At 41.3% G+C, this 23,320-nt stretch overlaps 1 protein-coding gene across 2 annotated transcripts; it reads right to left on the minus strand.

The window, feature by feature from the left end:
• Positions 1 to 351: 351 nt before the first annotated feature.
• On the minus strand, positions 352 to 21,553 carry kdm5c (lysine demethylase 5C). Of its 2 annotated transcripts, XM_080031868.1 has the most exons (29): positions 21,228 to 21,553; positions 19,406 to 19,553; positions 17,853 to 17,930; positions 17,621 to 17,743; positions 17,354 to 17,524; positions 17,061 to 17,195; positions 15,192 to 15,248; positions 12,141 to 12,264; positions 9,606 to 9,886; positions 8,976 to 9,134; positions 8,738 to 8,857; positions 8,471 to 8,629; positions 7,819 to 8,000; positions 6,789 to 6,951; positions 6,587 to 6,706; positions 6,301 to 6,495; positions 5,969 to 6,150; positions 5,737 to 5,861; positions 5,497 to 5,644; positions 5,327 to 5,417; positions 4,750 to 5,132; positions 4,481 to 4,619; positions 4,168 to 4,347; positions 3,746 to 3,874; positions 2,870 to 3,640; positions 2,653 to 2,695; positions 2,343 to 2,542; positions 1,678 to 1,854; positions 352 to 1,398 (listed from the first exon to the last, which is right to left on the minus strand). In XM_080031868.1, the coding sequence occupies exons 2-29, from the start codon at positions 19,547 to 19,549 to the stop codon at positions 1,390 to 1,392; spliced, it is 4,788 nt and encodes a 1,595-aa protein (XP_079887994.1). In that variant the 5' UTR covers positions 19,550 to 19,553; positions 21,228 to 21,553; the 3' UTR covers positions 352 to 1,389. The 2 variants fall into 2 exon arrangements, with proteins under 2 accessions (XP_079887994.1, XP_079887995.1); XM_080031869.1 differs by lacking the exon at positions 15,192 to 15,248.
• Positions 21,554 to 23,320: the final 1,767 nt, after the last annotated feature.

The following is a 23,320-nucleotide window of genomic DNA, read 5'->3' on the forward strand; positions in this document are numbered from 1 at the left end:
TTAATGTTGAAGAATGGGGTGACTCATTCACAAAACCCTATAAATTAAAGCTGATTTTTCATTTGGCATACATGCATGTTTGATATTGAAGCGAAGATGTTTTTTTTCATGTACTTAAGGACTAAAAGCCTTCAACATACTGTTATTGTGGATTTGTCTTTCAATGAACTTGCTTAAACGTCTAGCATAGAAACAGACAACATGGTGTACTTGTTCAATATTGTGATGTTTTGTGTCTGCCATTTCAGCTTTTCTAAATAAAATCTGTAATCATGAAAACTATTTTGGTACTATTTAATTGCTATGTGAAGGGATATTCATAAATAAGATGCGAAATAATGAGGCAACATATCCTAAACAATTCTAAACCTTTATTTTTCTAACAAGAGTGAAAAGAAACAAAGGCAACATTAAAATGAAAAGTTAATACACAAACTCACGACAACTGTGTGTCTGCAGTATCAATAATAATAATAATATAATATTTTAAACCCAGGAAACAAAAATAAATTGTGACAAAGTGTGTTTACAGTGAAGTTACCTTAATTTGCAAAGAGAGAGAACAAGGGAGGGGAAAAATAGGTTTAAATTTAAAAGGAGTAGAACATGGAGTCAAAAGGATGGGAGCTTAAAAAAAAGGGCATCAAGGGAGAGGAAAGAGGAGAAAGACAAAGCCAAGAGATATAGATATCCATTTTGGGAAAGTAGCACCAAAAACATGAATGCCTGTTTTTAACACTTCCCAAAATTTACTGAGTTATTTCAAAATGCATCTCCCCTCTAAACAGCATCAAACACAAGATTCAATACAACTAAAAAAATACAAGTGTAACCATGGTGCTGTTCTCTAACATCAGCTGTCAAAACCTTCTGCTGTTCCTTAGCCTCAGGAGTCATGCCCAAACAGAACTGTTTAACTAAACCCATAGCTTATCCAACTTCAATGAGTGGGTTTAAGTGAAATGAAACAAACTGCCGGTGCGGAGACAGGCTTTGTCTGAACTAACTTTTAATACATTTGGGATAACGTAGCATATTGACTGACCTCGGAGACACTGCTATCCCAAGTCCCACATCGGTCCAACACAGTCAGACAAGAATAATGGTTCCAGGGAAATTGGAGAATAAAGTTCGGGTAAGACAACGAGTTTGGAAAAATTAACATGATGGGTGAGAAATGGCTGAGTTTTCAGACGAGACGGTGGAGAGGAAGAGTCATCGCTCTGTTAGTGTCTGAATGTGGGAATGAGGGATGAGTAGGGACGTAGGTAGGAAGGGGATGTCCTGCATCTTGCTATAATTTGATGCCATCTTCTGGCACAGAATGCTCTGTCCCTTCAGTTTCCTCTCAATACTCCATTTTAGAACAGAGCTCCAGCGTTGACTACATCACAAAATCTGTCAAAAGACCAAAGAAAATGTTTTAATTTTCTAATAAAACTAGTCATAGTCATAACATAAGTCCGTTTATACTTCAAAATGACAACAGAAAAAGGAGTGATAATATAATAACAAATAATGAACATAGAAATGACAATAATAGTAAAAATAAGATGAAATACATTAGAAATATAAAGTACTTAGAAAGGCATTTTTTTAAAGATCAACTAAATAAAAAGGCATAAAAGCATTAACTATCCATAAAATATATAAGCAAAATGATATGCATGCTGTTACCTCCTGATGGGTCTGTACAGGTAATTTCGGGGAGGGGCTGTGGCTGAGCGGACAGGTTTTCTTTGACTCCGAGACATCCAGTGACCCTTCTCCTGCCCCGCCTCCTCGGTGGCTCTTTCTCTTCCTCTTGTCCTTGGCTCGTCCGCGGCCGGTTCGCCTCTGCTCCTCAAGCTCAATCTGGGAAAGAAGGGGAGAGGTCAAGAAAATTAGACCAGTGGCAAAAAAGGTTGACTAATATCAATGAAAATGTAACAAGCAACTTATTTTCCTGTTCCTTCTTTAAAAAAAAACTTCTGAATGTTTTCAGAATCAGTCAGACTTTTCCTCTTCATACAACATAATATAATTTGAACCAGCACTGAAATGATAAGGAAACAAATATAATTTTTGCATCTTATCAATCAAGCCAAATCTCAACAACAGACTATGATATTGATGTTAATGTTATATGCCCAAAATGAAAAACATGCAGAGTTCATTATATCAATGATAATCAAACTAGAACACACAGGCAAACGACTTTGTGATCCTGCATTTTAGATTTTTAAACTAGCAGCAGTATGGAGCTATGTTTGTGTGGTTTGATCTTGTGCACCTGTCTTCACATCCTACACCTTTAAAAATAACAATAATTATAATAGAATAGGTCAGTTCATTTTCCTGACCTGAATGAGTGTGTGCAATGTTTCTCTGGATGGGACAGAGGCAGCTTGCAGCACTCTGTTGATGAGGAGTGTTTGGTCCAAGGAAACCTCCAGCAGATCTCCTTCCAGCTGAAGCTCCTCCAGTCGGACCCTGGTGTCTGCTGAAAGCTCCACTACCTCACCTTTTAGCGAAGGCAAGAGGGGCAGCAAGAAGCCCACACCTGGGGAGAAAGAGAGCACAAAGAATTAATCCCGACCTGTATCACTGGGGAACATTCTAAAACTCAACTTTTGATGTTTTTTTTTTAATATAAAGAACACATCATCTTACCTGTAACATTTGACTTCTTGCTGATGCCATTTTCACATCCAGCCTGTGTGGAAAACAAACAATGTATTAAAAAGAGGCAGGTTGGAAATGGTAAGATCATCAATTATTCAACTGACAAAAAGCTAAATGAGTAAATATTTGTGGCAGTTACAGTTTGCAGGAAGTAGTCTATATTCTGTTCAATATTAAAGATAAACAGAGTCATAATGAGGTTAACCTGAGTGCCGTTGCTTTGATTGGAGTTCTTTTTCGGTGAATTCTCCTCCGTCAGATCAATGACTCCATCCTCACCTTCCCCTCCTTCAGAGTCTGATAAAACAATCACTGAGCTTCCGACCGTCCCCTTGTCCACGTCTTGCTCCTTGTCTGTCTCACACTGGAGCGTGTCTTTGAGTTCTTGCAGCCTGTCGAGCGCTTGCTGAAGCTCTGGTGTCTCCAGCGCCTCCTTGGCTCGGCCCTGCCAGGTGATGGCCCTCTCTGTGAGACACTGCAGCGCTTCACCTTCGGGCAGACGCACAGGCAGCCTCTGCAGGGCCACCAGTAACGCCAGGATAGTCTCCAGACGCGGGCGCCGTGACCGCTGGCATCGCGGACACAAGAAGCGCGAGTCCCAGTCCCACCAGCAGAGGGGGTTAACTGGGGGTCCCGACGAAGGGAGAACAGAGGGTAAAGTGACACAGCCACCGTGGAACCAGTCCTTACACAGGTGGCAGCGGAGTTGAGGGACACGAGGCTGACCGGCGCACACACACACCGACTGAGGAGAAGTGGTTGTGGTGGTACAGTTGCTGTGGTTACTGTTACCATTCTCTTTTACAGAGTTCTCTGAGTGGCTGGATGTGTCTGTCTCCATGGCGTCGTCCCACCTCCCGTTCTCCTTGTCCTCGTTGTAACTTGAAGCTTTTTGTCCAGATTTACACATGTTGGATTTCTGTAACCTCAGTAGTGCTTCTTTCTCCTGGTGCTCGCCTTCTTTGAATGCCACCACCTACAGACAGGGTTCACAAGTCACAAAAACATATACAGCATCCAAAAAGACAGAAGTAAATCTCACTGAGATTTAATATGGACAAGACTTGCTCAATGAACTCACAATGGCTGCCGGGTCCCTCAGGTCCTGAGCTGAGAGGCCCAGAGTGTTGGTATCAGAATCCTCTAAAGGCTCGTCCATCGGCTCCGTCTCATTTCGCCTCTCTCTCCTTTTTGCACACGGACATAATACCTGCAGGAAAACACTGGAGCTTAATGCAGACTCTAGGTTGCCTAGGTTACTGCCATCGGTGTATGAGTGTGTGTATGAATGGGTGAATGTGTTAAGATATGTAAAGCGCTTTGGGGCTGAGAAAATCGGCTAGAAAAGCGCTATATAAGTCAAGTCCATTTACCATTTTACTTATTGGCAAGGTTGCCAAACCAAGAACTTGTCTTCTAAAGTGTAATACTGTACTGATTTAGATAGATTCACAGATACTATGCATTTGTTCAATGTTCACAGAAATTGATTGAGTAGCTCACCTCTAGCAGACTGTGTGGACTGCTCTTCTTCAGGAAGGTTTTGGTGGCCTTGTCCCTCCAGGAATGAGCGCTGGCTACCTGCAGCTCCAGCTGTCGTAGCTCCTCCATGTAGACTGGCAGGTCCCGTCCAATAGCCACCAGGCCCTCTAGGTCATCCAGACATGGGTAATGCTCCCCATTCTACAGCAAAGAAAAAATAAATATATTAGGTACAGCCAATTGTACACCATTATGTGAGAAAAATCGCACCATTACAAAGGGGGAGACCATAAAGATGGGTTCAATCTCATAGACAGAAGATTTGTTTTTTTACCTGGATTTCCTCTAGGTCTGTTACCCAGGCCCGTGCTCTAGTGAGACAACCTTGTAGAGCCAGAATGTTGGGTAACTTGACTGGAATGAGCTGGGCCTCATTTACTATTGCCTCCAGGGTGGAGAGAGGGTGCTTTTGCCTGGAAGAACAACCATGACAAAGAAACGTTGACGTCTTTGCAAAAGCAAATGCTTGTGAACTGATGAAAATCCCAGAAGGCAGGTGAAGTATTGAGAGACACCTTTTATGTTTTGACTTGTCCGTCCTACCTTTGCTCGAGGCAGATCTGTGCTTTTTCCTCCCAACGTTCCGCAATAGTGAGCAGCTCCTGAAGCTCTGCCATGGCCGTCTCCACAGACACACTCTGGTTCACGTTGCAGCCTGCCTCCATCAGGTTCCTTAATACATCTAACGTGACCTCCTGCCTCTCCCCGTCTTCTGTGCCAAGGGTGCGCCTCACCTCTGCCAGCCAATGGCCCTGCTCCTTTAGGCCCAGCAGTAAATCACACTCGGGCACCACAACAGGCAGCTCGGCCCCCTGCCCCAACAACGTCTGCAACTGCTCCGGTGGTGGAGAGTCTCTCCTCCAGTCCCTGTCATTGACCAGTGCTTGAGCCCGGCCCTGGAAATCCCCCACTGTCCGCAGAACTGCCTGGAAAATCAGACGATATAGAGGTAAACCATTAGTGCACTAAATAAGAATACAACTTTTAAGCTGAGAAAAGCATAAAATGTTTGTACCAAAAAACAAAATAAAAAAAATATGTATGTATGTATATAGCTATGTGAAGGTTAAAATCTTACAAAAATAATAGCTACTTTGCCCAGTGTGACATAGTTTCTAACCTGCACTTCCTCCAACTGGTTCATCACGCAGGGCAAGTTTTGCATCGTCTCCACCAAAGTCTTCAGCTCAGCCAAAGTCATCTTGCTTTCACTGAAAGACAGCGTTATGTAAGTGCATGCTCGGTAAATAAACTCTTAGTGTAAAAAGGTTAACTTTGTCTTCATCTTACCTGCTCTTTGAGTTACTGAGGAGTTCCGTACTCGTCGTTTGGCAGCGATCTATGTCTTTAAGAACAGTGTTGAGTTTCCGTAGAAGTTCGTTGTTTGGAAACTTCTTTTCCACCGCTTCTGACTTCAGCATCTCCAGGTCATTGATTCCTGCAAATAGATAAACATTTGGTCTTAGTAATGCGTTTACATTTTTTCAATTGAAGTCATGTTTAAAGGATTAATTAATGATCCTGTCCCACCTATTTTGTTTCCGTCTTCATGCTCGAGTGCCTCTTTTACTCTGTTGGCCCAGGAATCAAAGGACTCGGATCGAACCTTTAATCGGTGTAACATGGCTAGCAACTCATCCAGGGTGTATCTGTACCTGCAATGAGATGGGACAAACAAAAAGTTAACAGCCAGTGGAGATCAAATTTGAAAGAAAATAATACTGTGTGCACACAATCACAGCTACACACAAATAATGAATACCTGAGGTAGAGTTTGTCAGTGGGACAGTTGCACAGATCCTGAGTGTGATAGAGACACACCAGACTCTCGGGACAGTTAGAGCAGGCCAGAGCAGAAAGGAAGCACGTGGTCTTACATTTATCACACTGTCTCTCATCATCGGGCAACAGCTCAAATGCCTCGCGCTCGGCTTCAGTAATTCCCTGTAGATAAAACACAAAGTTGTATAAGATCGGATTTTCCCATATAAATCCAGTGTAGTACCAAACGGATCTATTATTTACTTAGGCATATATAATTGAATTGACGTATAGAGTTATAATCCTTCTGTAAGATCGATTTCTGTGTCTCACCCTTTCCATCAGACCCTTCCGAAGCTTCCTCTCCTCCTGAACAATGATGAACATTTCCCGGTGTGTAGCTGCAGCCAGGTTGAGGTCCAGTTTCTCTGGGCTGGCAGCCATTTTACAGGTGAGCTCCTCGTGGGAGAACACACAATACCTCCGCAGACGCCTGTAGTGCTCGATACAGGAGCGGCCGGAAGGCAGCTGAGAGGGGCGAGAGAATAGTGACGTTGATTATAGAGTTGTTGTGACAGATTTGAAATGACAAGTTGAGAAATGGTGTCCATAGACGTACCCAGTCTGCGGTGCAGAAGTTAACAGCTTCGGCAAAGTTATATCCCTGATTGAAGCCGCTGTGGTAGGCTCTGGGGAAGGTGATGACAAACTCCCCAGCACACTGGTTGGTGCGTACAACCTTCAAAATCAAAAAGACAAAAGGTCAATCAAAATAAAAAACATTTTTGCTGTGTGCTTGTATGTGTTTATGAGAGACTGACCGGTACACCGTGAGACATGAGGATATTAGGGTTCATGATGGTGACCAGCTGGTGCAGGAGATCGGGCTGATACTCAAACAGCTCTGGCGTCAGCTTCTTCATCACCTCTTCAAGCCGCTCAGCTGCCACAGAGGGAACGCCATACCAAGTCTTGGGTTCACCCCTAAAGATGGTGGAAAGTGAAGAAAAGAGAGAACATTTACTCTTTTGCTCAAAGTACCCTTTGACGTGACATTATCATATTCTCCATGTGTATTTATGTTTAAACCTATGACTACACTACAACAGTGTTTCCCCCAGCTCTTTATGGCTAAGGCGGCCGCCTTAGCAATGCCAGCTCCCCGCCTTGACTACTAATAAAATAATAATTTAATTTAATTTTTGGTTCTGCACAATTAATGTACTAGCAAGCGCGATTTGTGCTTGTGCATGGTCATAATTGCGACCATACCACGATTTGCGGTAAATACATGTGCGCATGCGTCTCTGAGCGTTTCTCTCTGCTCAGCTGCTCTGTGTCAGTGGCTCAGCGCGCGCGACCGTGCAACATGCACGCGGGAGGGTAAAGCAGCAGAAGCAAGCCGATATTGAACTGGTGGCGAAAATAAACGCAGTGCGGTTCTATGGGGATATTTAGCTGAACAGAAAGAAGTGCTCTGCAAAGCTAGAACAGTTTAAGACTCCACATCACTGTGGCAACACAACCTATCTATCAGCTCAGAGAAAAGTCTGATGAATGCATGAGTGATGGCCCAGGCAAGTTTCAGTAAGTTTACAGAAGTGCCACACTGTTACTGTCTTTGAAATGCATTTAGTAATTTTAAGGGGAAAACACATTGTATTATTTCAACTATTGAGTTATTTGTAAAACAGCATGCTAGTGTAGGCCAACAAGATTTATTTTCTGAATTTTCAATGCTGCTTTATTTGTTTTAAATTGGGAAATACATGTTCCAAAACGACCAATAACCTTTCCTGGGGGAAACACTGCCACAATATAACACCAAATCATCATCAAGACAATCCGTACCAGTGCAGGTAGTTGATGGAGTAGCTCCAGTGATCTTCAATGTGCCAGCAGAAAGCAGAGAACACCATTCCTACGTAGAGCCAGGGCACCTTCATCCCAGAGATGTCTCCATTAATATGACACAGGAGGGACTGCTCCAGCACGGGCATTACATTCAAGTTCCAGCCACTGCGGGCGTAATCCTGATCAACAGAGAAAACAGTGTGAACTGACAATAAGCACTGGACTGTGATCATGAAAAGGTTTGGGAATACCTTGATTGCAAATATACTTTTGAGAATATCATGAAAAACATTGCATTATAAAAAACATTTTACACAACGTTATGCTGTTATGGCCCATTTTAAGTTTAACATCTTTTGCTGGGTTTGGGTTTGTTTAGATTTTTTTATTATTGTATTCTTTACTTATTATTGGCGCATGAAAAAAAAAAAATCCCTTGTCCTACATTTGAGATCATTTGTGACCAACCACACAACAGCTAGCAAACTCACTTTGCTCTTATCTACCTTTAGCACTGTAATCAAAAATTGGCAGTTATGTTTCTGTAAATACAAAAATAAATATTTTCAAGAGAATAACTGAATTGAGCAGGGATTAGTTTGTGCATTCATACTAAAATGCTTACAAAATAAATCAAGACTGTGCATACCTCCTCTTCCTTTGTGAGCTTCCTCTTGCCATTGTTCATTGGGAAGCCACTGCCAAACTCTTTGGAGTGTATGTCCGCTCCATACTCAACAGTCACGTCTTCCTCGATGCTACTGACCAGCCTCCAGAACTCTCTCTCCACGAGCTCAGTGGGAACCATCTACAGCGACAACACCACACAGGTTAGATAACAGTCTCTCACGTCACCACCAGTCAGGGCAGTCATGTTTCATAATGAATAGACGGTGCATTGTGTGGGTGCACTTACATGGACAGGCATGTTGAAATAATCTGCTTTGAAGGCATCTGCCATTTCCCCAAAACTCTGCAGACTGTATTCTCGTGTAGCCTGCTCAAAGCCAAATGCTTCTGCGGGTTTCTTGCACTCCTAAAAAGTCAAGTCAAGTAGTGAGACGATCAAAAGAAAGATTAATATGCTGTTTAGATGAAACCCAATAAAGCATACCAGGAGTACGGCAGAGCACTTAAGAGACATTCTTACTAACCTCTGCCACACACTTAGGGCATCGCCAGTTGCCTTTGGGAGCATCAGTTAGTGGGGGCAGTAAACAGTAGGTGTGGTAGTTATCATCGCAGCCATCACACAGCAAGAGTTTCTCGTCATCGTCTCCCCGACCACACATCCGACACACGTAAGAATCCACCTTTAAAAAAGTGACAACAAAGTACAAAACATATGAGTGAGATATCTTTACACTGGAACAGATAACCAGTTACACAAAAAATGAATACAATATTATGTAAAAAATGGTAGGTGCAATAAGCAAATGCGTCGACATGCACCTTTTCGTCAGTATTGAGTATAAACAATGCCAATGTATAAATTAAGATAACACATTTTTTGTCGAAATAAACTACTCAAAAAACAATGTAACACTGAACAGGTCAAATTTGACAAAAGATTAGATTGTGGCGGAAATGTTTTAGTCACTATTCTGTCAAGACAAAATCACTGCATTCATATTACAGGGATAGTGTAAGTAATACAAAGTACACGCCATTGTGTTTGCAGCCATGTAGAATCATTTGACTTTTCACGCTAGTTTGATATTCTTTTTTTCTTATGCTGATTTTACCTTTGACTGACACCTGGATGCATCCTTTGGTCTACTTACACACTGCGGGTTGTTGATGTTACGTCGGAGCCTCATGGTCATTTTTGTACAAGGTCTATCTGTGTCATCGTCCTCCTCTTCGTTGTCTTTCACATGCTCTTCCACTGGTTCTTCTTTCTTCACTTCAGTCTTAACTGTGGCGCTAGTGGGAGGCGGCTGTGGGCTAGATGAACTCCCGTCACTCTGCTTTTCTTGAGGTTCTTGTGTCTCCACTTTGACTGAGGTATCGGCAGGAGCCGGAGACACGCTCTCCTTGACGGTAACGGTTTGAGGCAGCTCATCTACAGGAAGAGAAAGGACTGTTTAGAATCTGAGGAGCTGTTTATACTAAAAAAGGAAACGGTGCATTCATTATCATTCACATGACAACAGCAAACGCAGGCTTGAAACCGCAAAGTTTTGAGATCAACTCCCAGGGAGGAATCTTTGCAAAACACAACTGTTTTGGTATCTTGTAAACTGGCGAAACCGGTCTCTATGTTAACGCTGACGTCACGGCTCCACTTCACACATGCATAGTCTATTACATTTGCTGTCAAAATACCCACACGTGAGTTATAAAGTTAGAAGACAACATGCACGGTGTCTCCGCGGCACCATCACTGTGATCAGCGGAGAGTGCAGGGCTCAAATATAACACTCGCCAATTTCTAAGCGATTAGTAAGTTATTGAGACCACCCGCCACTTTGGCTAGGGAAAGATTTGTGCTCTGCCAGTTTTTATAGCAAAATAAACTTGTGTCACCACCTGTAATGCCAGAGACGGCTTTCTCCATTAAAAAACACTATAGATCATTAGTGCGCAGCAGTTAAGTTACTGTTCAAACAAAAAGAGCATTAAGGCTACGGCTTCACATTAAAGCATTTCACTGGCTTCACATCACATTAGGGATGTCCATGGTTAACTGGTTAACCGTTAAGAAGATCTTTAACCGGTTAATACTAAAGGTTAAAAAAAAAATTCTTAATTTCTCTGAAATCCGGACTCTTATTTTGATATCGCTAAACCGGATGTAAGAATGCCAACTGTCGGTAAAGAATGAAACGAGTAGTGTAGGCTACGCTCAACTTTATAATAGGTCCATGGTACGCTCCCAGTCACAACTTATGGTCACAACACTCCCGTGTCATATGTTTGTATAATTTAATTAACAGCGTAGGCTCCCGCTAGCTTAACATAGCGCTAGCATTAGCCTTCTTGAGGTGGATGCTGTCCTGCATCTATCACCGTCTCAGTGAGTGTGAGAGGGAGTGACAGACAGCCAGGCAGTGAGTGCCCGCCCCCTGCACAGACACAGGTCTGCCATGATTGTGTGCCTGGATCAATAGCGAAAATCCGTCATAAACAAAAGCGTTAAGTATCGTTATGCAGTACTGATAACATCGGAGCTTATCAATATTACGGTCTTTCAAAATGTTGCCCCGTGCTCAGCACTACTTAGCACCAGGTTTCGGTAGGCTACCCATCCCCCAAGCCTGTGTGTGTGTGTGTGTGTGTGTGTAAATGTCCCTTTTCAGTCACTTATTGCACTTTCTGCTCCTACATTCGCATATTAGACCTCTTCTCACAACAGACAAAGGTGCCGTGTGAATGTCAAAATGTAGGCATTTAAATTGGCTACTGGTCCCTGAATTGTTTTTAAATTAATATGCAGGTCCTGTTAGGCGTACTTCATTTATTTTGAAGTACGCCTAACAGGAAAGTAGCCACTCACAAAGCCGCTTCACAGCTCTGCAGCGCTGCAGTCATAACATCATGTCAGCATGGGCAGAAAGCTTGTCATTTACAATAATTGTAACCCTAAGCTTACAATAACCTCTTCATGAACGTTAGTGGCATTCATTTTCTGTGACAGTAAGGTTTTATGCATCAAATTGTACCGGAAGAGCTATCTACTAGGCTAAGTGTCACAGCCGACTATTGGCTTGGCATGCGTACTACAGCGATTTCGTCCCGTTTTCTCTGAAAACATGTGCACGAGTGAAGTTTTCAAATCAATTGCGTCTGCACATGTTAACTTTTGAAACCATAAAGGGGAAAAACGTCACGTTTTCACTGTGTAAAGGGCCCCTAAGGCAGCAGAGTTTTTACAGTTTAGGCCGGGGCTCCATGTTGAGATTCTAGATACTTTACCCCTGTGATAAAATCAGAAATGCCAGAAAAAGATTTAGGAAGTCCCCAATACATGTAGTCAGATGCAGGATGCTTAAAAATACCCGGATGACCTACTACATCCGGTCGTGATTTTTAAGTGTGGAAATCAGCATGTTTCTTGGGCGATTCTGACCCGAAATCCACTGTGTAGTGAAAGCATCGTCACATCGACAGAGCCTCTGAGTGAAAACAACCAACGATGTGACGGATATATCAGCATGAGTCAAGTTCAAGGCACGATGTTATGATGAAGTAAATAAATTGTATGCCTACTGCATACTAACTAAATACTTTTAATGATCAGCTGTAGTATGTAGAAAAGTCTTAAGAAAAAGTATGGGATTTGGAACACATGGTCAGTTGTGGTCAGTGGCACTTACCTTTCTTCCTGATGCTTTTGTCCCTTGCCACCAATCCAAGTCCCATCATCTTGGGCCCTGCTCCATAGATCTGCAGTTTCTTCAGTTCTGGGTTTTTCTCTATGTCTTCTTCTGTAGGTTCAGGCTGTGGAGGAAATTAAGCTTTCGTCAAGAAGGCATTGACAGACAGCAACTGCTCTCCAATGCACACACAGCAAAGCAAGGGGCTGAGCCAAATGCGGAACAAACCGTTCAAATATGAGAGCATAGCAATACATCACAGAAGGGATTGCGCTCGGCTAGAAGTGAGGAAAGGTTACCTACATCACAATGAAAGTCTTAAGGATAGGACCCACCACCAGAACATAAAATCACCAGTAGTTGCAACCATACAGTTAGGTTAGAGTATAATTTAGATTGGTTAGTAACAATTCTTTAAAACATTTTTTATCAAATTGTCAGAATTCTCTGACAAAAAAAAAAACCTTCCTGTGCCCAGCAGCAGCATAAGTATCTGTATTTTTATGTTTTACCTATAATCTCTGTCACAACCACTGATACCTACCTTCAAATAAACCTTTTTAGTGTTGGCAGTATCTCCTGTTGCTCTCATAACAGAGCAAAGGAGCTGATCTGCTGTCAGTTGCCAATAGAAAGACATTAGTACAATTATTAAATATCAAATTTTCTGTGGATTGGATTCACAATAAAGTACAGTTAGCTGCTCTGACTTGTTTTCGGACACAACATAAGTTTTCTTGACTTCAACCCTGACACAGTTACATTTTTAAACCATGTATTTCCTCTTCTCACTTTCTATTATGGGAGGCTTAATTTCAGCTCTTTTAAATCCCAAGAGGGACCTGTTTAAAAGTTAACTGCGGTGAACGTTAAATTATTGTAACAGGAACATTTTGGATGTATGTAGATATTAAGGTGAAAATATGTTACTAAATGCAGCGACTGCTTTGTCATTTAAGAGTTCCTCTATTTGGGGGGGTACTCGTGGTGTAGTGGTTACAGCAAAAGATTCCCTGTTCAGGCTCCCACCCAGAACTTATTCTCTCAATATCCATTTAAAATGCTTTCAAACCAGCAGTTTTAAATCATAGTCAGGATGAGGCTCAGCTAAAATTCCATCAAATGAACACTTTCTACTCAGGTGTGCTGCAAGAAATCGGTGCAGTAAGGACGCAAACTGAATTACCACCGCAAGAAAATTCATGTATGCATGTCGGGAAAAAAATGCAATAAAAAAAATTAAAAACATTCAAGACTTTTTTTCTGAGGAAGGTGACGGAAGCAAACACATTTCTTTCCAAATTCTCCATCTATATGCTGTTGGACTCCCTTCAGTCATGACATCGGCCGGCCATTCGTTGTTGTGGTTCAACATCAGTGAAACGCAATGTAATTAAAGCTTTTAAGTTCTTTTGTGAGAGTGCACTCAAAAGAGAACGCATGCAGCCACACTGTTGCTCCTGCAGTGAGTAGCGTAAAGGCAAAACAGCAAAAGCGGAAAGGCACACAGACAGCCCAGCAACATAGCATCACAAGCCAAGGACAATCACAGAGAAAGAGAATGGGTGAAATAGTTGCATCAGCCCAACACTTAAACTAGAAAAGTGTGTTGCGGCATTTGGGGATTAAGCGAGTTTTATCTAATGGCGCTTTTCCACCGCAAATGTAGCTCGACTCGACTCAACTCGACTCGACTCAACTTGGTTTGGTAGCAGCACGGGTCGTTTTCCACCGCAAATAGTACCTGCTGAACGTGGGCGGGGTCGTAGTAAGGGGCTGAAAGCCTACTCCGGAGCAAAGTAGCAGAGCAGAAATTGCGAGCAGTTGTTGCACTATTAACTGAACCAACCGCCAAAAACACGGATGAAAAATGTTTAAGAAATACCCCCCTTGTATCTGTTTGCTAAAAGAAGTAGAAGAATATTGCTACGGGCCATTAAAAGGGATGGTTGTTGTCCCGATGTGTGACTCTGCCACAGTCAGCTGTAGGGATGCGTCACGTACATCCCTATGCACGTAAACACGGGCATGATAAAGTTGACTGTTTAGTGCTTGTTTCAGGATACGTGTTTTCAAATGTAAGCCGTGTCTCAGCCTGAATATTTTATTGAGGTAATCAGTTCAGTCCGAGGCATGTCTGTCCCAGCTGGCTACTTAGCCTAGCTGCTAGCTGCCCTACATGTCTCCTCTCGTATGATAAGTAACTTCCCCAACAACCAACACTGGGTGAGCTTAGCGAATATATGGAAAATAAATTCAGATATGTGATGCAAATCAAATGAAAGAGAGCCAGAGAAGGCTGCACGCGGCGTAAATACACTCAAAAGTCCCGGAGAGTTGGGGAGAATAAACAACAGAATGAGGCCGGTAGTCTCTGGCCACTGATTGGCCAGACAATAGTCTCTGGCCAATCAGTGGCCGGCCGTCTGCCGACGTCACCTTTTAGCATCGGCTCAGCTCGCTTGGAACCTAGAGCGAGGCGATACCAAAAAAGCAGCCGCTACATGGTACCAGGTACCATGAAATTGCGGTGGAAAAGCCAAAAATGCGAGTTGAGTCGAGTCGAGTCGAGCTGATACCATGCGGTGGAAAAGCGCCATAAGAGCCTACAGTGAACTATGACATTTAAACAATCTGAAGCTTCTCTAAATTTCAAACATTTATGAATTCAAGTTCCAACACAGTTATTTTTATTCCCAATCTGTAATATATTGCCTAGAAACACACTTAAAAAGGCACCAAAGATATTGTTATTTAATAACAATAATTAATTGATTATTGTTATTTAGTAACGTGCATCAACTATCATTGCAATGCCACATATGTTTTATGGCAGCACATCTGCAAGAATCATGTGAGCTTATTATGGAATGCCATCCCTACACTGACAACCTTGTGCAATATGAATGCATGTGAATGAGATGTTTTAGTGGTTAGTTAAAATAATAAACAAAACACCAAGACAACTCCAGAAGGGGTGAGGTGGTCTAGGAAAAGAGGCGGGAAGAGGGCGGGGGCAAGAGGTGAGTTCTTATGCTCAAGAGGCAGTACCGCAGAGATGAGTGGAGAACCAGTGGTGAGAGGATGGGGGGCCAGATCCTCTGGACCCTGCAAGGGGAGACAATAACAGCAACAATAAACTAAGACAAGAGGGGAAAAGGAGATGAGAGAGGAAGGGAAAGAGCCTGGAAAGAATAGAGCCAGAGAAAAATATCACTGGGACACATTATGATCTGATGTATGACCTATTAAAGGTCAAACAGGACATTTTGTAGAACTAGTTATTGAATGTAAAACTAGCATTATCATAGGTATAATTAGTAGTGCTTTGGATAGGGCTTCATCACCTATGGTCCAACAAAGCAGATACTATTTCAGAAAACTATATTTCTGTTGTTATCTCAGCCTTGAGCTTACAGATACTGACAGCTGATTGTGCCGTTTCACCCGATTCTAAATGAGGCAGCTTTGGCACAAACAATAAATGGGTTTGGAAAGAACTCTGGGAGTGGGAATTTTGTGGGAGCCAACATCTTTGTTGTCATGCAAGACACTTTGCATACTACAGTATGCATGAGTATGAATCTAGTGGCAATAGAAATAGATATTTTTAAATGTGCTTAACTTAAAAAAAAAATACTAACTATTTTTTCGCATGACTCAAAGTCATGAGAAAATATGTAAAGCAAATCCTAAATAAACTGAACATGAATGCCCATTCCTCTCTGGGTAGCATTTAGCTAATGCGTCGTCTGACTATATCTTGAGGCATTTTATTTCTTCACTACTAAATATGCAAAACAAAATAAAGATGTATTCCAGGATAATAAATTAAGAATAATGAGTAGGTCATGAGCAAATCGGGTGAGGGAGAGTGAGGTGGGGTTGACGGTAGAAAAATGAAGAATCAATAGCTTGCATGTAACAGGCACAAGATAAAAGAATAGAGGCTGGTCCAGAAGTAGTAGTGTGCATTAGTAACATTAATGCAACAAAAGAAAATGTTGCATCAATATGTTTCTCATGAAATAAACAGCTGTGCGTCTACCTGTGAGATGGAAGGAAGTGGAAAAACAAAAGCAGAGGACAAAATAAGCCATGGAGCAGAAAGCACAAACAGACGATTGAAGCACAGAAGCATGGCAGGATGGAGAGTAAGTCAGCTAGGATGCGCTCTTGAGTGCAATGTCACAACTTCCTGACACTACGCAGTAACCGATTTGTAAGGGCACATGGATAAGCATGGAATAATGGTTCGGTAAATACTCCTACTAAAATTCTACAATGTTAAAAAAAAGATTAGAAGAGAGACTGCCAGCCTTCTATGTTTTCTGTCTAATCTGTTCTTCAAATTGGAATTATTATCTATTGTACACCGAGGTTAAAATTCCTGGGGGGGGGGGGAATCAACAGATATTTTTCAATCACAACATAAAAACACATCATACATGTTAATATGGGGAACATCAAAGTATGTTTAGATACTACTACAACAACAAATACAGATCATATCATCAGTGGCAAGGATTTTGATGTGCAGTTCAAGTCCTGTAAGAAACCATCACGATAAAGTAGGTATAGGTCAGGACAGCCTGCCTGAATGCCTTGAGGTTAAACTCATTCTCAGATTAAAATTAACACATTTAATACAGTGCAACTGCTGATTGAATTTATCCCTGACAAACCAAGTGTACCAAACCTATGCAACGTGTGTGGTCTTGAAAAGCAGCTATTTCAACACAAATGTTTTTCTTTTTGATACTTTTTTCCCCAATTAAGCTTTATTTTCGGCTTGATCCTGAGGTGGAAAATGCATACAGGAATAAGATCCAGAAGTGACAAACATACATATCAGTGTAGGGTTGTTGGTCACACGGGTGTGCAAATGTATCGAATAACAGGTAAGGTACTTTCACTCACGTCAGGCTGGCAGCGGTTCGCTCTGCGTCCATAACCGTTCATTTTAGATGGCTGCACAGACTGTCGCAGAGGGATGGAGTGAGGCTTGTACTCTTTATCCACATCCTCACCATCGTAGTGCTTGGGCTTGCAATGCTAGAAAATAAGTAAAAACAGAGTTTACATTAAACAACGTCCAAACCTGTTGCAGAAAACCAACTGAAGAAAGACTTTGATTCAGAATTAAATTGACTCATTTCTATAAAACTGATTGCCCCTAATAACAGAAAAGGGAAATAATGTGCAGATGATACCGGCAGGCTGGAACCAGACTGGAACATTTCAAAAGGGTAGACGATCCTCTCGAAGTGCGAGCGCAGAAGAGAACCAATGTTTTTGCCTGGAGGGTAGCCAAGCCTCTGGGCCACACGAGCCCAGCGCCGTTCCTTACACACCATATCAAAACCGCCTTCATCTATCACAATCTGGAAGAGAAAAACAATGTGTGGTTAAGTTTAGCAACTCAAAGCTAAGGAAAAAAAATTAATGTTTTGAGAAGCAAATATGAAATGAATATCTACCCTTGACAGGGCGAAAAGATCAAGGATGCGCCTTTCAATATGTGGGATCTTCAAGGAGGATGCCTGGATCTCCCAAAACCGGGCGATGCGGTCCAAATAATTAAGCTTCACTCTGGTCTCTGCCTGAAATTAGATGCATGGGGGATCACCGTGATTAATATGGCCAGTTCCAACAACAACTTACATTTTCTGTCAACAATGTGCAACTTTGAGGGAGAAATGAGGATCTCACCTCCAACTCATTAAGCCTCTGGATGCGGGGTGTGAAGCGGAAGGTATCCAGCTCCACTGAAAACGGTGGTTGCCAGTCCTATTTGGGAGAAAATACATGCAATTAAACTTGTTAGCCTAGATGCCAAAACCACCATCATCATTCAAGGAGCTTACCAAAACAAGACATTAACATGGGCATGGGGGATTACTTAAATGGTGAGCTTAATTTGGGCTTAACCCTAGTTTAACGCTGTCTGTCTGGCTCAAGAACTTGCCTCAGCTTTAACCAGGAAGGATAACCAAGGTTGTCTACACTAGAGCAAGTTCACCAATAAATTATTTTTTACAGATCATTTGTAATGCTTTATTTATAGTGCAGAAAGGCAGAGATCAAATGGGACAGAGGGGAATGACATGCAGAGAACCAACCACTTCTACACAATCCTGATATAGAAAAAATGAATGAGCCGTCAGTAATGTTTGCAGTACTACTGTACATGTAACTGTACAATTATGTCCACCACGCTAATTATTAACTAATAATAGCTAATTCTTGTGTAAATAATGTACAACTAAAACCTAGCTGAATAACAAGCTTCTCTTTTTTTCTTCTATATGTTTTATGTAGAAATCGCACTTTGACAGAACTACTTCATAGACAACTTTGTCTGACTGGTTATACAGGATCACCAGGGTTTTGTTTATTGAGGCCCACTTAACCAAATACAGTCCCACAAAGCAGCATAAGGTAAAATAGGGATCTATGGCAATTAGGGGTGTGAACGTTTACAAAAATGCCTAACCATGTACACGACGGAATTTTTTTCGTGTACACAGTTAACCGTGACGTCATTGTCCTCATGCGCCCGCCGTCCTGTAAGCGAGCGCACACACATACGCGTTCGCCTGTCATGTGCGCCGTCATTATCGCGCTTCATTAATTTCCTGATTAATATAGCCTATCGCTTTCTACATGTCCACGTTTATGCAGGTTGAACATGTGTTATAAAGTTTGGGCTACTTACGCGCGTAGTTCACATCAACCGGGTAACTTTAATCTTTAGGTTATCTTTCTTCACTCTTCCGTGGCTGTGAGTCGAGCCCGAGAACGGCGCCTCCCCGTGTGTGTGTGCGTGTTTGCGATTATACACACACTCACACACACACACACACACACCGAGGGACAGACAGATTGGGCAGACTAGCTTTTATCCTCCCCAAGTAGTTTATTAGTGATGTAAAATCAATAAATGCGTGTCTCCAGAACATATTTAAAAACTTTGAAAAAAAGAACATTTAAAATTTGAAGATTTTTTTTTTAAACGGTTTTCGTTTATTGATTTTTCCTAAACGGTTATGATTTACTAAACGGTTACTCGTGTACACGTGCACACCCCTAATGGCAATGTCACCTATACCGATGGCAAAACATTTTCAAAACCAAAACAGAGAGTCCATGTGCGTCTGACTATGAACTTGATGACTTTAAACCCAGTGCATGCTAAACATGGAACTAGGGGAACATGCCATTTCTTCAACATAAACATAATCAAAGCATGAGCAGATATTTACAGGTGGAGGTCGAATTTTGCAGATTCCGGATTTCTCTGCAATTGGACGTATCTTGGCGATGTAGCCCAGTGGATCCTGAAACTCCTCCCATGACGGCTCGAATACTGGACACTCCGGCGGAGGTACAAACTCTTCACCTTCCATTGCCCTAACAACAGGAAGACAGACAATGTATACGTTTATAAACTTTAGCAGACTCACTTTGGTCACAACAGCATCAATACAGCATCCTAGAAAGCATTTTTACATATATTGAAACCTTGTTTTTAAAGTTGTAAAGAATAATTTTAAAACCCTTAAACCTTGCATACTCCTTAAATACAATTTAAACTACAATTTATTTGACTTAATGACCTCCAGAATCACAGAGACAGATCATAGTGGGGTCAAGAAGTAGTCATGAGAGATTGGTACTTTTTGTATGTTAACTTGACAATATTTTATCTTCACATTAACATAACGCATATCAAAACAAATGTAACACTGGCAGTGTAGGATAACCTTAATTCAGTGATTAGTGAAATGGACCAGCATATGAGTAAATAAAAAGCATGTTAAACAGTCACAACAAAGGGTGACTGCAATTGTTTACTCTCGCAAAATCGTTACTTCCTGCCTGGCCGAGCAGTGCTTTGTAATATTGTCAGCTCTATAAATGACAGTAAGTTCCTCTTCATGTTTCATGGATTATATTTCCCCCTCAAACTTGACATAATATCACATCCAAAAGCAGGAGGCATCAGGAAGCACCCATGAGGATTTTGTTCTTTCTTTTTTTTTTCTTCAAAGTGGCCCATGTTGAAAAAAAAACCCATCCCCCAACACCCGACACAACAAAACAAATGCCATGCTCAATATCAACAAGGCCCAGTGTGTAAATGGGCAAAAGTTTAGAGTGGTGCTTGTCAGTTGCAGTACAGAACAACAATTACATGATTTAAATACACAAATGGTAAGATTTATATATGCACTCTGGCAAAGCACTGCTGATGTAACATGTAAGTATGTCTTCAAAGTAATCTTCTATACATTGATTTGTCCTTTACATTAGCTAAATTAAAATCTACACAATTTGATGCTTGGATATCAGTGACATAGATCTATCTAAGTGATTATTTTATGGGCCTTCAGACAAACAATGGCGTGGAGGCCATGAACCCTGAGGTATAGAAGAAGGCCATGTTGCCATCACAATTAGAGTATGAGGGTTGGGCTAAATTAATCAATTCGCCTTTACAATGACTACAAATACACAATTGTTGAAGCCAATTGCTAACACTTACATGCAAATGTTTTCCTTCATCTCGTTAGCATCACCCAATAACACATTTGGTTGTTAGCTGACAACTATTAGCTACTAAACTTGGGAGAACTAGCGTTAAAACTAGCGACAGAGAATAAAGGAAGATAAAATGTATGCAATTCAAATATGTGTAGTGGGGTTAGCTAGCAGTGTTGTCACCAATGTATCTTCTTCGGACAAACATTAAGTCTGTTTGTGTCCATTGTTCGGCTATCAGAGGCGATAATGCTGCCCACAGCTAACGTTAGCATCGAGGCCTCCACTTTTTTGCCAGTCCAGTCCTAGTACCATAGCCTCCCACTGGTTACGGTAACTAGCATTAGTTAGCTTACGTTCACTGGATGGCAGTGAAAAAGTCAGTGGTATGACGGCAAACAAGCTGACCTACATACTCAAATACAACGCTACCAACCAGCTAGTTAAGGCAACACAACATGTATGTGCAAAGGGAAATGTCACATGCAGTTATTTGTTGATCCCCTCTACGCTACAGTGTCTAGTTGCATTCCCGGGACTGACCAGAGACACCTCGATGTCCCGGGGTGTGACAGGGCTGGTGGCTGCTCTCCCTCCTCTGTTGTTGTGGTGACTAGCGGTTAGCTGCCGTTGGCCAGCTGTGCTCGGTCCAGTTGTCTTAGCTACTGCTGATAGCAAAGTTAAAACCCCGTTTTTCAGGCTCGGTTCTCCATAAACTCCGCCCTTTCAAACACACCGCTTCGAAACATGTATGGAAGAGGTTCGTTTGATAGTAAACGAGAGTCTCAAACTTTATCAATTATGTCGTTTTATCAATCATTTCCCGACCAACATCATCACTCTTCTCAGGGCCATCCTATCTTTCTTGACGAGACGCCATCTTAGTTTTTTTTTCTCACGACCGAAGCACAACCTCAAGTCTTCACATACACGTCTCGCACGTTTACTCCCTAAAAGTAGTACCCACGTACGCCACAAGCATGGGTGGAGCATGGACATAGCCTAAAGAAATGGAGGCCAAAAGCTATTATATGATATTACAGCGGAAGCAGTTGGGTTGTGCAACGACGAGTAGGCCTACAGTGTTATAGCCTTTATGTAAGTTGATTTCAATCAATTTAAATTAAATTCAAGGCGTACATCATGTAAGAAAACCCATATTGTTATTCTTCCTTCCTATTTTATTATTATGTTAGTAACAGCCTAACCTCCCCCCCCTCTCCTTTATTTGGTTGACCGAAACAGTGCATATTAATTATATTGAAGAAATGGAAAATATGCCAGTGTTAGGCACGCAGCCACACTTTCATCTGTTGTCCCAGGGCAGGCAGAAAAAAACATTGATAGGCCTATTTATTTTTTATTTTTTTTGCAATACTTTTTTAATTTACAATTAAAGCAGTGGGGAAAAAGTAGGCTTCAAATTGAGCCCTTACTACACAAAGAAAAGAAAAAAAAACAGACAATCCTTTTAAAACATAAAATCAACAAATAGGGCCTAGCGTGAACATGTGTTGCAGGCTAGTTGGAAGGAACCGTAGCCTATTAATGTGGTAGTATCATGACCAAAAAATACGTTTGGCCCAAACTGTGTGTTCTTTATACTGTTTGGTTGTTATACCATTGCATAATTTATAGGATGTAGGCCTATATTTTCTTGATTCATGCAACTAGGCCTAAAAAAAAAGGTCAAAGCACAATATTTCCCTATAAAATGTGCACTTAACCATAAACTTTATTCGCTCAATTCAAATAGCCTACACTTATAAAGTGCAGGCTATTTGAATTGAGCGAATACTTTCCGCCACTACTGAATTATTTATTACTGTATAGCTAATTGACAATGCTTGACAGTTGTTGGCTATAGCTAACGTTAGATATTTATCATGCTTGTTTTTTTATATTATCTTTTTTTGTACCCAATAAAAAGTAGGCTAATGAAATAACCCTAAATCCATTGTCACTTTAATGCTGCCTAGTAAACCCAGGCTCTCCCTCTGTTTTATATTATTATGGTTTGCAATCATTCTGTAGAACAAATCATATTACATTTTCTTCTGTGAAGTGTTGATATGCAAAGTAGCCTAATAGACATGTATTCCCCTATATCTGTTAAGGCTAATGAGTTTTGTGATGTTATAAACATTTTATTATTTAGAGCAATGTAATTATGGAAACAGGCATTAAGTTGAATTTAAAAAAGGACAAACAGACCAATTCCCTGCAAGGACACTTTAATTCATCAGAAGCAATAAATATTCACATCTCAATTATCTATTCTTTCAGTTCACATAATACACAAACAAAGAAACATTTGAAATCATTTGTTTAAAAATGATATCAATAGTGCGCTGACATATAAACTTTTTGTAGGCTTCAATTTATATTAAGGTAACTCATTCTCTCACCTTCAGTCTGAAATTATAGGCAAAGAAAAAATAAGTCAATATTCCTTTTGGCCATCTCCTTTCCCTGTCCCTCTTTTGTATGTACATACTTAGTGGCACTCACATGCACACACCTGAATACAGAATGGTCCTAGTTCATCCCATATATATGATGAGAAGCCTATGTATAGTAATATGTACATTCAGATTTTTACAGTACAATCTATTCAATAAGTGCAGATATATTCA

The sequence above is a fragment of the Ammodytes marinus genome (genome assembly GCF_949987685.1).
Source record: "Ammodytes marinus genome assembly, chromosome: 7".
NCBI classification, from domain to species: Eukaryota; Metazoa; Chordata; class Actinopteri; order Uranoscopiformes; family Ammodytidae; genus Ammodytes; species Ammodytes marinus.

Bases quoted from the DNA above. Each gene is read 5' to 3' on its own strand.
- kdm5c (XM_080031868.1), bottom strand. From the start codon at position 19,549: ATGGAAGGTGAAGAGTTTGTACCTCCGCCGGAGTGTCCAGTATTCGAG. The intron at 8,858-8,975 runs GTTAGTAAGAAT...TTGACTTTTTAG, and splicing joins GCCCTAAGTGTGTGGCAGAG to GAGTGCAAGAAACCCGCAGA. The intron at 6,707-6,788 runs GTCAGTCTCTCA...TTGATTTTGAAG, and splicing joins TCATGTCTCACGGTGTACCG to GTTGTACGCACCAACCAGTG.